The 15,860-nt window shown below is 36.2% G+C and overlaps 1 protein-coding gene across 3 annotated transcripts in view; it reads left to right on the forward strand.

The window, feature by feature from the left end:
• Positions 1 to 8,321: 8,321 nt before the first annotated feature.
• Cped1 (cadherin like and PC-esterase domain containing 1) overlaps positions 8,322 to 15,860 on the forward strand; it is a 256,611-nt gene continuing 249,072 nt past the window's right edge. Inside the window, exons 1-2 of one of the 3 annotated variants that reach the window (XM_048786037.1) lie at positions 8,322 to 8,340; positions 9,659 to 10,139. In XM_048786037.1, the coding sequence (XP_048641994.1) occupies positions 9,891 to 10,139 (249 nt within the window). In that variant the 5' untranslated portion in view covers positions 8,322 to 8,340; positions 9,659 to 9,890. Of the gene's footprint in view, positions 8,341 to 8,806; positions 9,166 to 9,658; positions 10,140 to 15,860 lie in introns of those variants that run through there. The other 2 variants (XM_048786036.1, XM_048786038.1) reach the window with 2 other exon arrangements.

Here is a 15,860-nt window from a genome sequence, read left to right on the forward strand (position 1 = left end):
ATAGTTATAGTGAATCGTAACTCTTAAGATTATAAAGTAGGGATAACATGAAAGTAATTAGTCTCTAACTTGGAAACTTCAAAATGTTAAGTTTAAGATGGAGGTTTCCCCTCAATTTTTGAAACAACAAACTAGAATTTTTAGTTAAGATTTTTTAGATTTCCTTATTTAGATGATAAAATCTAAAGTACTGGAACAGTTTATGCTTTCTGACCCAGCATCTTACTATTCAGGATTTGATTCTGCTACAGAGAAATAAAGTTTGAAGTGATTTAAGACAAACTGTCTTGAGATTTTGTTTTTTAATTTAAATTAAAAAGAATTGAAATTCATTAATTGAAATTAAATTTAAGACAAACTGACTTGAGATTTTTTTTTAAATTGAAATTAAAAAGATGCAAGAAAGAATTATACCTCCTTCTGGCTGTTTCCATTTTAAAGTAGTATGTCTTATATGCCTTATTGGTCATTTAACCAATACATCATCAGAATCCTAGACATAATTAAAATATTTATCTGAAAGAAAATAATTTCTTTTTTATTAAAATATTTCTTTAGTTGTAGATGGACACAGTATTTTACTTATTTATATTTTTATGTGGTGCTGAGGATCAAATCCAGTGCCTCACGCATGCAAGGCAAGTGCTCAACCACTGAGCTACAACCCCAGACCCCTGAAAATAATTTCTTAAAAAATATTTTAGAGCCGTATAATTCAATTTTTAGTGAATCCACTACCACCTTTTACTTTTATTGACTGCTAACAAAGGAAATGTAGAGGAAAACATAATTATCCATTTTTCTGCAGATTTGATGGGACTGTAGCCAGGGTAGGCAGTGAGAGTGGGGTTGTGTGTGTTTGCTTGTGTGTTGCCTGTATTACTCACCTGTGTTAATAGGAACAGCTCTGCTTAGCAAGGTGTGTAGCTCCTAGTCTTTAAGATGTGTGTGTTTAAAACATTCACAAGTTTAATACAGTGGCAGGAAAAAAAAAAACTAGCTATCACATTTTTATTTATTTTTTCATTGTTATACCTGCTCCAGTAGAGGGTCCCTCCATGCTGTTATGTTAAAATAAAAACAATTTAAATAGATACCAAGTAACTTTAAAAAGATTGTCTAGGTCAAATGTAATTCAAGGGGCCAGCTAGAAATATAAATAACCCTAAGCATAAATAGAGGCAATTGACTAGAAAGATCTTACTAATAGTTAATTAGTAGATTTTATTATGTCTTCCTCAGTGTGTCCCATTAGAATTTATCAAAATCGATGTTCATAACCTCGAAGCATTTGTATTTTTATCTGCAGTATAACAAATTATTTTCTTGAGTAGTAGAGAATGGTTCTAGATAATTTTTAGGGTTTCCCAATTGTACCAAAAGGTACTATCACTTTACTAGTAATTGTTTTAAAGAGAAATTCAGTTACTTGTTGTATACAAAAAAACTCTGAGCTTATATATTGATCATATGGCATCGATTAGATATGGAAGTCTACTTTTTGTAGTGGATATGTGACCAAAGAGATGCTCAGAGAATGTGACCTTCTTACCCACTCAGATTAGCTAAGAAAATGCCAGCGATCATAGGAGTGATCAAACCAACTTCCAATTATGTCACATACATCAATCTTTAAATAGTTAATGTGATGCAGTAAAACTTTCTTTTTCTGAAAATGTAAATGGATGCTTGAGTTGTGATTACATAAAAGAAAGAAACAGAAGGGCAGGAAGAAAGGAGAAAGAAGGAAGTGGAAAGTGAAAGAAGCAAAATTATCAGACCCTCTTAAAATATTTTAAAAAGTATGGTTTCCAAGGAATCCTGTATTGCAGATCTACAGAGAAGATAAATGAGATTTCTAATTGAGAATATAATTTGATACTGTCATATAACCAACAAAAAGTAAATTTGTTCATGTTTTATATATTATTTAATAAAAACAGGATTTCTGACTTCATGTCAAGGTGTAAACTTGTGCTCTGAAGAAAACAAACAGTGGGATTCATTGGATTCAATATTTACCATATTGTGATATTTATCATACCTGTGAACCCACTGTTTAAGTGAAACCCTTTACCTCTGTATTTGTCTGCCTGTCTATCCTTCTATATATCCATCATCCTATCCATCATCCATCCATCTATTTATCTATGATTTAGAGGGTATGTATACACAGATCTTTATTTGTCATCTTTTAAAGGATGCAAATATAAATGTCAAATTTGAGAGCCTTAAAGGATATTATATGACCAATGTCACATTTGTTTGGGGAGCAGTGTAATTACATTTTCAGGAAAGTAGTTAAAACCTCAGGGAAACTAATCATGCCTCCAAGGTGCTCACTATTCTAACTTAAGTAACAGACAAATTGTAGGCATTCCCATTTAAAAACTGCAACAGCTATCCCCTTGGTTAAATTTGAGTTTCACTTTTTTTGTGGTTTTGACATTTGTGCCAGGCTGGGGGGCTCCCCTGCATGTGGGGAAACTGTTCAGCAGCATCACTGGCTTTTGTGCACTCAAAGTCAGTAGCATCACTGCTGCCTCCTCTCCTCCTGCCAGTTGTGATCTAAAACTATCTCTAGAAGTTGCTAAATGTCCTGGGGGTGGGGAGTGGAGGACAACTGCCTTCAGTGGGTTAAGTATGACCAGGATGTGAAATCACAAGGAAAAAATTGGAACAATGATGAAAAGCATTTGAATCTATGATGCATAGACATCTAAAAATATGAATTTTCAAAACAATTACGTGCAAGAAAATACTGCTTGATGGAGTTGGTAAAATAGCTTCCATCATAAAGCAATGTATTCTGTAAGGTAAAGATTATAAGTATACTAGTACATAAAATATAGCCAAATACTACAAAAGTAATTTTGATACCAGTGCAAGCTTGCATGAGAAGAGAGGAAGTTGTGGAAAGTAAGGAAAGTGACTAGTTGAAAATTGTGGAAAACTAAGGAGAGATTTCTCATTTTTAAAAAGACAACCCCAAATATTGGCATATGGGATTCCGCCAGTGATTTTTATTTTAGCAACACAGTTGGGGCAATCTAGAATTAAAAGCATTTGGTTTAGAGATGTTTGATTCATCTGGGATGATTGTTCATCTAAAAAATTAAAAAAGAGGGGCTGGGGTTGTGGCTCAGTGGTAGAGCACTTGCCTCGCATGTGTGAGCACTGGGTTCTATCCTCAGCACCATATAAAAATAAATAAAGTAAAGATATTGTGTCCCTCTACAACTAAAAAAATATTTTAAAAGAGACTAGGATATGTTTACTTAAAAACAACAACAAAAAACAAGAAAAAGGTAGAATAGTGAAAATAATATTAGCATTGCTTTTAATTGTAAACTCACAAAGCAAACTCACTGGCATTTTTCTTCCTTTTTAAAAAAAAATATTTATTTTTTAGGTGTAGATGGACACAACACAATGCCTTTATTTATTTATTTATTTTATGTGGTGCTAAGAATCGAACCTGGGTCCTGCCTGTGCTAGGCGAGCACACCACCACTGAGCCACAATCCCAGCCCCATTTTTCTTCCTTTGAATTGGACAGACACTTCATGAAGGGTGCCTTGTATACTGTTCCTTTTTATCTGTCGACATGATTCTTAGACCTTTGCCATGAACTGCCGTCACCATTTGGCATTCCATGTGTAGAACCACTGTGAGGAAAGAGGAAAACCTTTTTTAAAAAAATCCATAGATTTTAATAGAAATTTTTATAGAAAGCTCTATAAAAATGTTCAGAGATCTTAAAGTGAAAGCCATAACTTGAACAAAAAGTCACTTCACTTAAGCGATTTTGAGAGGAGCAAGTTGAGTTGGAAGGAAATAAAGCAATTAAAGGTTGACTGCATTAGAAATCGCAGAAAAACTGCAGAACTGTGTTTCTGTTCACTAATGTCGAGTATATCAAATACCATATATGAACCTCACTGTAGATTCTACTTGGGGTTTGTACTATAATTAGTGGAAAATGAAAACTGTTGAATATGTGTGAAAGGATCATGATCGTAAATCTGATGTAGAATGATGTTCTGTTTTTCCATAACTTTGTGGGATAATACATAATCAAGTACATTTGCATATACATTTGCATATACATTACCTGAGTATAGCATTTGCCTCTTAAGGGATAGAGAAGTCCCTAAATTAGGCATCTGATATTTCACATAAATCTTTCTCTTAAATTTGTGCATTTCTCAGAACAATTAATGAACTTAATCTAGGTTATTGTTTTTATGCCCATTAGGAAAGAAAGGAGGTTTTGCTTTGTGAGTTTACAATTAAAAGCAATGCTGATGAGATATTATTTTCAGATTCATCCTACTTTGTCAACTAGCACACTATCTTCATTAATAAATCTTCTGGGAAAGAATCTTCTAGATTCCTTCTATCTACAGATAAAGACTAAATAAACTCCTAAGCTTGGAAATTTCATCCTCCCTTGGTTGGTACCTGACATTCTTTTCTAGCTTCATCTTTTCCCTTTTGCAGCAGTTGAAATCTTTGTGGCTCTTCAGGGCCCAGTTGAGAAGTAACCTTTTTTCTTTTTTAAGGCTTTCTTATCACTTGCCAAAAGATGTGAACTCCCTATTTTGACTCTCCATGAGCCTTGGCTTATCATCTTAAGTTGTGGCTGGGACTACTATATGTTTATTAGCCTTGTTTCCTTTTCATCTTTGGCATGTAGATAGACCTCATTTCCCAGCTCAATTTCCATTAGGTGGATCCATGTGATTAGGTGCTAATCAATAATATGAGACAAAGGATATAGGCCAGTTTAGAAACTTGACTTCTAAAAGACTTCCCTCACTAGCTGCTGTGCTCATCCCTTTTCCTCATCTGTTAGTGGGATTTAGAGGAGCCAAGTGGCTATCCAGGAGTCTAGGCTATAGAAACTGAGCAGATGGCAGGAACCCTGGGAATGAAGTGTGGAAACTGGCTAACATTGAAAAATGATAAAAGAAACAGGGTTTGGGGCTGGGGATATAGCTTAGTTGGTAGAGTGCTTGCCTCACATGCACAAGGCCCTAGGTTCAATCTCCAGCACTACACAAAAAATTTTAAAAAAATGGCTTTTATTGTATCAAGCCACTGAGATTATAAGGTTGTTAACATCATACTGCTCTGATATTTTATGCTGAAAAGATTTGGGAGGAAGATTGATCTGTTTTGTACAACCTTGAAATTATAGGATAGGGTTGTCTCTATTGTCTTAGTGCTACTTAAATATGTGCCCTTGAATGCTGCAATTGTGGAATGGAAAGGGTACTTCGTGGAACTATATGCATAAAAGCATTCAATTTGAAACATGCCAGAATCCCTAGTTCCTAGTTTTACTGTACATTTACGCTCCTGATCCCCTCACTGGCCCAACTTATTAGGCTTTAGTGTTCTCTGGTCTGATGCCTTCAAACTTCATTTCATGCTTCTACTTAGCCTTCCATTGAAATATATCTGATCTGTAAGGAACTAAAAAAAATAGCAAAAACAAAACAAATTTTGGTTTTAAAAAATGGGCAATAGACTAAGTAGACATTTCTCAGAAAATATACAAATTACTAGAAGACATCTGAAAAAAATGTTTAATGTCTCTCAGGGAAAATCAAAGCCATGGTAAGATGTCACCCCATTCCAGAGAGAATTCATATCAAAAAGACAAAAGAGCTTTGGCATAGTGGCACAAGTCTATAATTCCAGTGACGCTTGGGAGACTGAGGCAGGAGGTTGGCAAGTTTGAGGCTAGCCTCAGCAACTTACTGAGACCCTTTCTTGATACAAAAAGGATTGGAGATGAAGCTCAGTGGTAAAGTGTTCCTGAGTTCAATCCTCAGTACCAGAAGAAAGAGGAAGAGAGGGACCAACAAAAGATAATGAGTGCTGGTGAGAAAGTGGAGAAAAGGGAACCCTTTCACACTGTTGGTGAGAATGTAAATTATACAACCATTAGGAGAACAGTATGGAGGTTCCTCAAAAAATTAAAAATAGAACATGATCCAGCAATTTGTATAAAATTAGTATGCCAAAGAGACATCTGTTCTCCCATGGTTCGTTGCCAGCACTGTTCACAGTAGCCAAGAAACAGAAACAAATGAAAAGGAAACGTAGTATATATAAATAGTGTAATACTCTTCAGCCATGACAAGAATGAAATCCAGTCATTTGTGACAACATGGATGGAAACGAAAATCATTAGTTTTAGCAAAAGCATCCAAGCATACAAAGAAAAGTACTGGATGGTCTCAATTATATGAGGAATATAAAAAGTTGATCTCATGGAAATTGAGAGTAGAAAGGTGATTACTAGAGGTCAGGGCTGGTAGTAGAGAGGGAGGAATGCAGAACAGTTAATCAATGGGACTAAGCAATAATTGAGAGAAAGAGTCCTGGTGTGATATGGCACAATAAAGTTACTGTAGATCATGGCAATGTACTGTGCGTTTCAAAAAGCTAGAAGAAAGGATTTTAATGTTTTCACCATAAAAAATGAACAATGTTTGAGGACGTATATACTTTTAACCTGACTTAAACCTTACACAATACGTTCATGTACAAAATGTTACATGGTATTCATTAAAGTGTATAGTTTTGTGCTTTTAAGTATTAAATTTTTAATTTAAATTGAGAAAACCCAAATAGATCTAACCTCCTATTTAGTCATGACTATATCCCATGTGTCATCCCTACAAGCTCACTTTCATGGCACCTTTGTCCTTCTACTAGAAGGACAAACCAGCACCTGCCTCACCTACATATAGAAGACTGAAAGTGAGAGAACAACTAATAAGTGCTGGTGTTTACTTTTGGTACTTTATTTTCCATGAGGCCCAATATTTGATACTTATCTGTACGTGGTCTCACACCACAGCACACCATAAGTTCAGTGAGGACTGAGCACAGCTTCCAGGTTCAAAACTTTGATATCAGAGTTGCACTCAGCATACACTCACCCAAGAGGTTTTCACAGATGTCTAAGTGCTTCCCGTATATTATCATCTATGTTGTGCCAACAACACTTCAAAGTTAGTGTCTTTATTTCACAGATGCGGAAGGTTGAGACTTACATAAGTCAAATCACTTGTTTAAGAACAGTGATAATAGGCAGTAAATGCTAGGGTCACATCAAGATTGGGTTTACTCTAAAATCAGATGTCACCTGTGGATCTCCTCAGATGATTTGGTGAAATTTTGTACTGTACTTTCTTTCCTATGGTCTTACTTTAACAACCCCCCTTCTTTCTCCTGCCAATATCCCTCTATCTATTGTCTTCTCTTGCTCCTTGGGACTCAGTGGTTAAAGTGGAAACTGGGTTCTTCAACTTTCCAGAATCATTCTGGAATGCTTTTTCCCCCATCTTCTTCTTGATTACTATTATTTGAGTCTAACTTTAGCATCTTATTTAAACTTTTAATGCTATTGTTTTTCACTTCCCCCAACCCAAAGGCAATTTTATCTGCACATCTGATTTACTCTTCCTTCTATATGTTATACTCAGCTATTTAATGATGCATAAAAATGGTCTTTCAGATTTCTCACACCTTGTATTTTCAGACTTCTGGCCTCAATAGAACAGCCTGCTCATTCTGTATCACCCAGTAAGCAGCAATGTCACATTCTGCATTCCTTTAGCTCAGGGACCATTCCAACTTAGAGATCTCATAATTCCTAATATCCTTCAAGTCCCATTACATCCCCTCAAATTATACGTCTTACAACACTATTGTCTAACCATTTCCTCTTAAAACTCTTGGCTTTTCAATGTCAAGCGCCACTTCATTATTTTCTTCTTCATTTGTCATGGAATTGAGGACTCTGAATCTATATTAACTAATAAAATGTTCTGAGAGAAAACACAGACTTGAAATAAATATGGTTTTATGGTGAATATTTATTCTTTAATGCTTTAAGTAATATTTTTAAGACACTCGATATTTTTCCTTCTTAAGAAAGATTCAGAGATGCCCATTTCTCTGAGTCTACGTTAGCTGGGCACCCCTAGAGGGCGCTCCTTCTCATAAAATACAAGCGACGGATCCGCACGCAGCTTGCCTCTGGATTGGGTTCACTGTAGGGGTGTGGCCTCAGTGGAGAATTTCAGCCCACAAGGAAGAATTTCGGTTAGAAAAGGTTATAGCAGCTATCTAGGTTCAAAGCCTTCAAAGAATGTCTTCTATGGGTCTAGGCCAGTCCTACTATCCAGAGTTCGCAAAGCAAGGACTGGGAGAGGGAGCAACAAGCCCCAGCAGATTCTCTTTGATGGTCCTTCAACTGACCCAGCAAAAGGGAATGGAGTTTGCACAACTGGCAGGACCAGCAGTGTCCATGTGATGGTTTGTATAGAATTATACTGGGTTGAATTTTGGGCAAAGCTGGCTGTGTACCGCTTTCTACTGGGCAAAAATTACACCAACATCTGCTACATACAATTTATTTTAGAAAGCAAAGTAGCAATTAGGCTTTGTAAAACCCGGACATTAGTTCAGGAAATAAGTGTTAGTAACTACTGTGAAAGAAGAACGGACTTCAGTTATCCTGATCCTGGTGCATGCAACAAGATTTCCTGTTATGTGGTCCAGACAGTGCTGGTGGCCCTCTTATCCTTGTAAGTGTGACCACAATTCCCCAGAGTGAAGGACTTACGAATTAATTGAGTCTGCTTTAGTCTCATCTTTGACCTTTGGCATCGATTGACTAAGAACTATTTGTTTTTCCAATGCTGTGTTAGAAAAAAAAAAAAAAAAGCAATTAAACAGCGAATCAGACAGCAGATATGTTTCCAAATTCTGCAGCTCTGGGTAGGCAGCCACATTTCAGGGAAAATCAAAACTTCTTTTCCCAGTCTGTGGAAGCCCACCGTTTCCAACTCAGAGCTGACAGCGTGGCTCCAGCTGCCCGGGGAGAGCCAGAGGAGCTCCAGGCCTTAGCCCCGCCCCGCTCCGCCGGCCTGGGTGGCTGCGATGCCCCAGGTCCGCCAGTTCCAGGCCGAGTGTGTAGCAGGCGCGCGCGTGTGTGTCTGCGTGTCTGCGCGTGTGTGTCGGGGTGTGTGAGATGAATTGGAGTCATACGACTGGGCGTTTCCTTCCGAGTGGTTTTGATCAGCAATCCATTAGGGGGATCATGGAAACTTTTTTTCTCGCTAAAACGATGAAAACTGAGTAAGTACACAGAACTTTGAACTTGAAACGGAATGAAACCAAGACAAGCCAAACCCTGACACTAATCATGTCCATTCAAACCGCTTGTTCCCTCTTAATGTTAAAAGTCGTGGATGCTTTACAGCAAAGTGGCAATTTAAAACTGAATGGAGGGAAGCAGTTAAGAAACATAAAAGGCTGAAACAGTATTGCTTTAAAACCGGAGGAAAAACTGCTAGGGCAACCTGGCCTGCATCCAGCTGTGCAACAGGCACTTTGGGTTTTAACCTATTGCGTTCTTCCGTGCTGTTTTCAGACTCCAGATTTACTTTGGTGTTATTTTTCTCTTTTTCTGTAAAGCTGGGACAGAGCTGGACTCCTTTTCTGTGAGTTTAAGGATGTCGTGGAAATAAGACATTGCCGGAAGCCAACAGTTTGGCAGCCTGGGATGCACTCAGATTATTAGTTTTGTAACTAATAGTCTATTAATATTTTCATTTGTTTTTTAACCGAGGTCAGTCACTTTTCACTGTCATTCATGGAAGGACTTTTATTAACCACCTCAGACTTTTTGGGACCTACGATCTTTTGGCATGACGCTTTGGAAAGTTCTTAAGCGGAGATGGAGCAAACTTGATTGGAGTTGTGGAAAAAGAAGACACATTTGTATTTTTCATGCTGACAAAAAATAGCTGCTATGACTTTTCCGGCAACGTGGACAGGGGCCAAGTGAAGCTGAACTGGTCATGATCTGTCGTCCAGTGTTTCTTTGTCGTCGGCGATTTTGCCCCCGGCCCTTTTTTGTGGTCTTGGTGGTGGCAATCTGTCTCTTCTATCAGACTCTGACCCTCCGAGGGACTAGGAAGCTCACAACCGCTGTCCCCAGGGCTGCCCCCCACACACCCACCGAGACTCAGGCGAGCAGATGCAGGAAAGGACATACCCAGGACAAACAGTGCTTCCTTCTCTCCGGTAATGCACCGGAAATCAGAAAGGTAAGATTCACAAGCTAAAGGAGGCAATTTCTGCAAAGACCACAATCTGACTCTCAGTCCTTTCTGTAAAACTAAAATTAACTTCCATGATTTCTGCAAGCCATCCCGAGTATAAACTGCCCTGTGAGTGACCTGTTGACAGGGAAACACGTTACATAAGCTTCAACTTCTTATATTTACTTCCAGAAAGTTCTGGCCTTTATTTTATCTTCTAGAATTTCACTTCATTTCAGTGGAAGGAAATAGATAATTTGGAGGGGAGGAGGGGAGTGATGTGATTCCTTCCTAAAATACTAGGGATCTAAGTGATTTGAGGATGAAAGATCTGAAACATAAATCAAAGATTCAAAATTTCATAGACACTAAGCCTCTCTTTCCTCAAGGTAGTCAATATGAGTACCCAGACCCTGCCAGACTCAGAAACTTCAAAATTCCATTTTATAATTGGCTAAATCAGTTCTTCCTTGGTGATTAAATTTCTCAAGTTTTTTTTTTTAATTTCTGAGGTGTTTAAAGGAATAGTCTCATAGGTTTCTTCATATTAATTGACATACTGTGTTTTCTTGTTCATAGAATTATAGAAATAGAGATTAATGTGTATTTACACTATTCAGGATAACTTCACTAGCAATCTTACTAAGTGTAGGAAAAAACCACAAACCAAGGAAACAAAGAATTTCTATTTTAATACACCACTTTGTTCTAGCTTATAAGAATAGCCTTTAACATAGTCCAGTGTAAAAAAGAAAAACAAAACCTGCATACAAAAACCATGGTGGCAAAGCCACTGAATTCTCTGCTACCTCAGGGATTATAACACAATAATTTAGTAATCAGTGAGTAGTATCTTATATCTACAGTAGATTTAGGTCTATTTGATGATGGTTATTGTTTGGAAAAGAATCTCCTTTTGGATGCCATCCTATTGCTACTACCCTCATTACCAACACCGCCAGTGTCACTACTATTTGTTTTAAAAACACTTTTATTTATTGCTTTTAGACTCACAATACTGTGAGATAGGTACAGTAGGTATGATTGTCATCAACTTAATAGATAAGACTATTGACCCTTAAAGATGTTTAGCTAATTCATGTGGCTAGCATTATGACATGGTGCAGCCCCAGAGGAACAGAAATCAAGCCACTTGGTTCCTACTTTGCTCTCAATAAATAATTTTGCTCTCAATAAATGTAATTTCAAAGCTGTCATTATAATTTGTGGAACCACAACTGGAAGAACTTACTGAAATACAAAATAACATTACATTTAAATAAGAAAATCAGAAGACTTTTGAGTGTCTGCGTTTGTTAGCTATAATGTCAAGGAACACGTTTGATCAAGAAATATGACAAACAATAGCAGATAATATATGTAAATACACCCTTGGTTGAAACTTCAACTGCAAATGTGAATCAATTTTTGGACACTGTATTATTATTGAGGAGTGTGTATTTTGGGTTTATGTGCACTAGCATTTATTTGCACTTTTTCTTTTCTTGAACACATCAAATTTATGATGGATGAAACTGACTTTAAAAGTCACTTCTTGTTAGTTTCTAGCAGTGGTAAATATAATTTCTTTAAAAATAGTGGAGACAGTTATATATTTAAATGCCTAAAATATTTTATAAGAATTTTAGATAAAATGTTTTACTCATTAACTTTCAGCCATTTGTTGTTGTTGTTTGTTTGTTTGTTTGTATTTTTGCTGCCCTACTTGACTTTTCATGATTTCTGCTTTGTTTGTAATTTAGGAATATGTTAACTGTTATTTGTAGGTTGTCACAGAAAATTCCATTTCAACTTTGGATCTTCTGTTACTTATAAACCATCTTAAAACATTCACTCTAGAATTTTCTTTACCAAAAATGCCAAACATGTGATGACTTGGGTTTCCAAATGATTCACAGTCTTAAATAGTTTAAACATAAGCAAGATTCTAAATTCAAAATTATAGTTTAGAAACCTAGTGGATATGAAAACTGAATTTTCAAACATTTGCCTAGTATCTCCATTTTTATCCTTTGTTGGCCACTGATTTTTTAGATCCAGTATTTATTAGATATAGGAAGGAATGTAGAAAAAAGCTACTATGCAGTCTTCAGTTAAGATCAGATATAAATAGATACTACTTGCAATATATCTTCTAAAAATAATAATTCAATTGCAAATGATGAAATATTATTTCAGATATCAAATATGAAGAAAGAAATCAATATGTTGGTGTATATATAGGAGCAATGTATATTATTATACAAAACAATTGCTTATGAAGTTCATTAAAAAATAACTGAGGAAATTCTGTATAGGTGTTCCTAAAGACCTAGAATTAGCTTTTAGGTGTTTTGTAGAAGTAGTATTGTTTCTATCGATAAATTTTGAATTTTGTTATTACTTTTAACTGACAAGTCTAAGTATTCGTATTATTAGAGTTTTTCTTAAGTTGAATCCATGCATCTTAAGTGTTTCCAAAAGTTCTTGGATTCAAGAATGTATTTGGATGTACTCCATGTATGTATATCAAAATACACTCTACTGTCATGGAAATCTAAAAAAGAACAACAAAAAAAAGAGAATGTATTTGGATGTATAAAATATCTATGAATCCCATAAATTTTGTACAATATATTGTATGTATGCATATATATAAATTTCCAGGAAAAATCATTTATTTTTGTCACATATTCATAAATAAAAAGATGCTAAAAACCACAAAGGAAATTTAATAACCAGTGTGTTTAAATGTTCAACTGTTCATCCAGGTTGTGTAAGTTGAGAGTAAACCTAAGATGAAAAAAAATCATATGAAAGTCTTCAGCTGAGCATATTTTTAAAAAATCTGTCAGTGAATATGATAATGTCTGTGGGGATAAACTCTGAGAAACTAGCATATACTCAGAGTCTTTTTCAAATCAGTTTTCATTCATTGATGAACAAGTGGTATATCTCAGTTTTTCTTGCATCTTTGAAAGGACACTTTGCACTTTATCAGCTTAGCAACAGAGGTTTCTGTAGTAGCAAATACTTAAGGTGAGTAACTTTGACCTCCACACTTTTACCAGTAGGATCTGATTCAATATCTAGAGTTGTTTTCAGTATGAATTGAGATCATGGTGTAGAATCTGCCAAGTCTGCATACTAAAGAAGTACTCTCCTTATTTCTGGCCAAATTTTAATTCATTTTCCCACATGAACAGTCCAAAGTGCCTTGCTGAGCAGATGTACTGTTGTCATTTCTTCTGGATTTTCTCTCAACATTGGATGTTTGCATATTGTCTGATCATCCGCTGAGTCTTAAAACTATTCCAACATAATATGTAAACACAGTTGTGTTGTCCTCAGTGGAGTAGGTGACTCAGTAGATTTATCTCCTTTCATGGACTATAACACTGTAACATTGCATAACATAGGGAGCAACATTAAATTATAAACAGGCACAACATCTCCTTAGTACATGCTCCTCTGATGCAAACATTGCTATTTGAAGAATACACTTATACTCACCAGAGCCATGTGTTCCTGATTATCTCCTGTTGACACTCCACAATGAGAACTGCTCTTTCTTTGTTGCTTGATTATTCTTCCTGACTCTCCTGTTTTGGTGACTGTTCTATACAACTTCAACTCTCCCCAGGAACCAACCACAATTCAATGGAAATAAGTGAACGTTCTTATTAAAAATGGCCTAATTCATTTCATTTGCATTTTAATAGTCAGTAGTATATTGGACATTGGTAAATTTCATAAAAATTGCTTATTTAGCCCTGGTTTTCTAGAAACAGAACTTTAGGTAAATTCTTATGTGTTAACACTTTATTAGAAAACACAATAGCCATACAAGATGGGAATGGAAAAGCAGAAGGAGGGAAAGTAAACACAAGTGGGTATATTATGGGGAGTCTCTGCAGAGAGGCTGTTTTCAACTACTGCATCTCAGAACGGACATTTGAGGAAAGGAGCAGAAAATAATAGCAATTTATCTCCCGATTTCCTCTTCCTCTGCCTTTTATTGATTGGAGTCCATGCTACTGACAGGTAAAAACCCAGATTCTCGGGGTAGCTCTGGGGGAAGCCAAGGACTTGATAGGTGTTATTTTGCCAGAGCAAATGTGAGGTGATCCCTCCTTTTCAGCCATACTGAGTAGGTGCTGCAGATCAATGGTGGCAGAGGTGGTAAGAGCAGGTCTGAACTTTATGACCACAATGGCGTGAGTAATGCCCACAAAGGGGTAGATGAGGCTGTGATCTAACTACTGACACAGTAGTGGTGATAATTTTGTTTTCTAAAAATCCACAGAAGATGTCTAAATGTGCTCTCCCTCTTGGAAAATGGCTTTTCTTTAAATTAAAAAAAAATTGTGATTATCTCATTGAGAACACTCCTCTTCAGCTGTAAAAAAGAAAAAAGCAGCAACAAAACCTCATTTCCTCTTTATCCTTTCTCTCCTCTAATGCTTTCATTCACTCCTTTATTTTTTCCATTAACTTAATAAGTATTTATTGAGCAATTTGTGTGTGCTGGGCTCTTTATGAGATAGGAATGTTATAGGAATAAAAGCCCCTGTGAGACAAACAAAATAAATAAAGTGTTAGGAAACTGGTAATAATAAGACTTCTCTTTGAAAGGAGGTAGAGAGGACAGAAAAGGAATTAGAGAAGAAAAAGAAGCAGAAATGTGCTACAAGAATAAAAACCCACATATGCAAAGGAGAAATAAATAACCCAATATATTTGGAAAACTCAAAGCATAGGGGGTGGGAGGGCACTGAAGGAATCAGGAAAGCAAATACGTAAGATAGAAAGTTCACCAGGATCTAGGTGTTGGAAATGTGCACCTGATAAGAAGTCTGGATCCTGAAGAATGTTCAGAAAAGATTGACATGAATAGATTTATGTTTTAGGGAGAACACTGCAGAACACACATTGCAAAATGGACTGGGGCAGAGTAGAACTGAAGGTGGGGAAACTAGTTGGGAATCTGTTTCCAGATGTTCCTCCTTTGCCAAATCTTGCTTTCTCCCTGTGTTCTTGAACACTCCGTTTTTAGCTTTTTTAGGACTGGCTCCGCAGTTACTCTGATTCTTATAATATTGCCAGTATCAAACCTCTCCATTGAATAATTACTTATATTACTAGTTTCAAGCTTTCCTTGGGCCATTCCACCTACCAGTAAATATGCTTAGAACTGATAACACAACAGTAAGCTTTCCTGGATTCCTGGCAAATTACCTACTATGTTCCCTATCTCTATTTCCCTTCATATATACTGCAAATGGTTTTCTTTGCATGTACTGACTGGACACCTACTCATTACTACCTTTTGCATTTGATTTTCTCTACTGAAACTTCTCTTTTGTTGACTCCCTGATTACCAATAGTGATTTGTTTTCATTCTGTATCATTTTTCTCTGAAGCATTTTCCACTGTTGGGCAACAACTCTTTGAATCCTGTGACATGGGGCTTATTCTCTGACCTCTCTGAATAACTCATGGTCTCCTTTTGAGGTTAATTTCTTCACTATGATGATAAACATAGATATCCTTTGATGATATTTTTGTTGCTTGGTCTTTTAGTTGTCTTGTTTTAAACATTTTTTGGTGAATGAATCAACTTATCATCTGTATCTTCAATTTCCTTGTATATTTTATAGAATGGCACAATACTATAATAATTAAATAATTTTCTCTTAAAACTTGCATGTCCAAACCAATGACTCT

This window comes from Marmota marmota, unplaced genomic scaffold (genome assembly GCF_001458135.2).
Source record: "Marmota marmota marmota unplaced genomic scaffold, marMar, whole genome shotgun sequence".
NCBI classification, from domain to species: domain Eukaryota; kingdom Metazoa; phylum Chordata; class Mammalia; order Rodentia; family Sciuridae; genus Marmota; species Marmota marmota.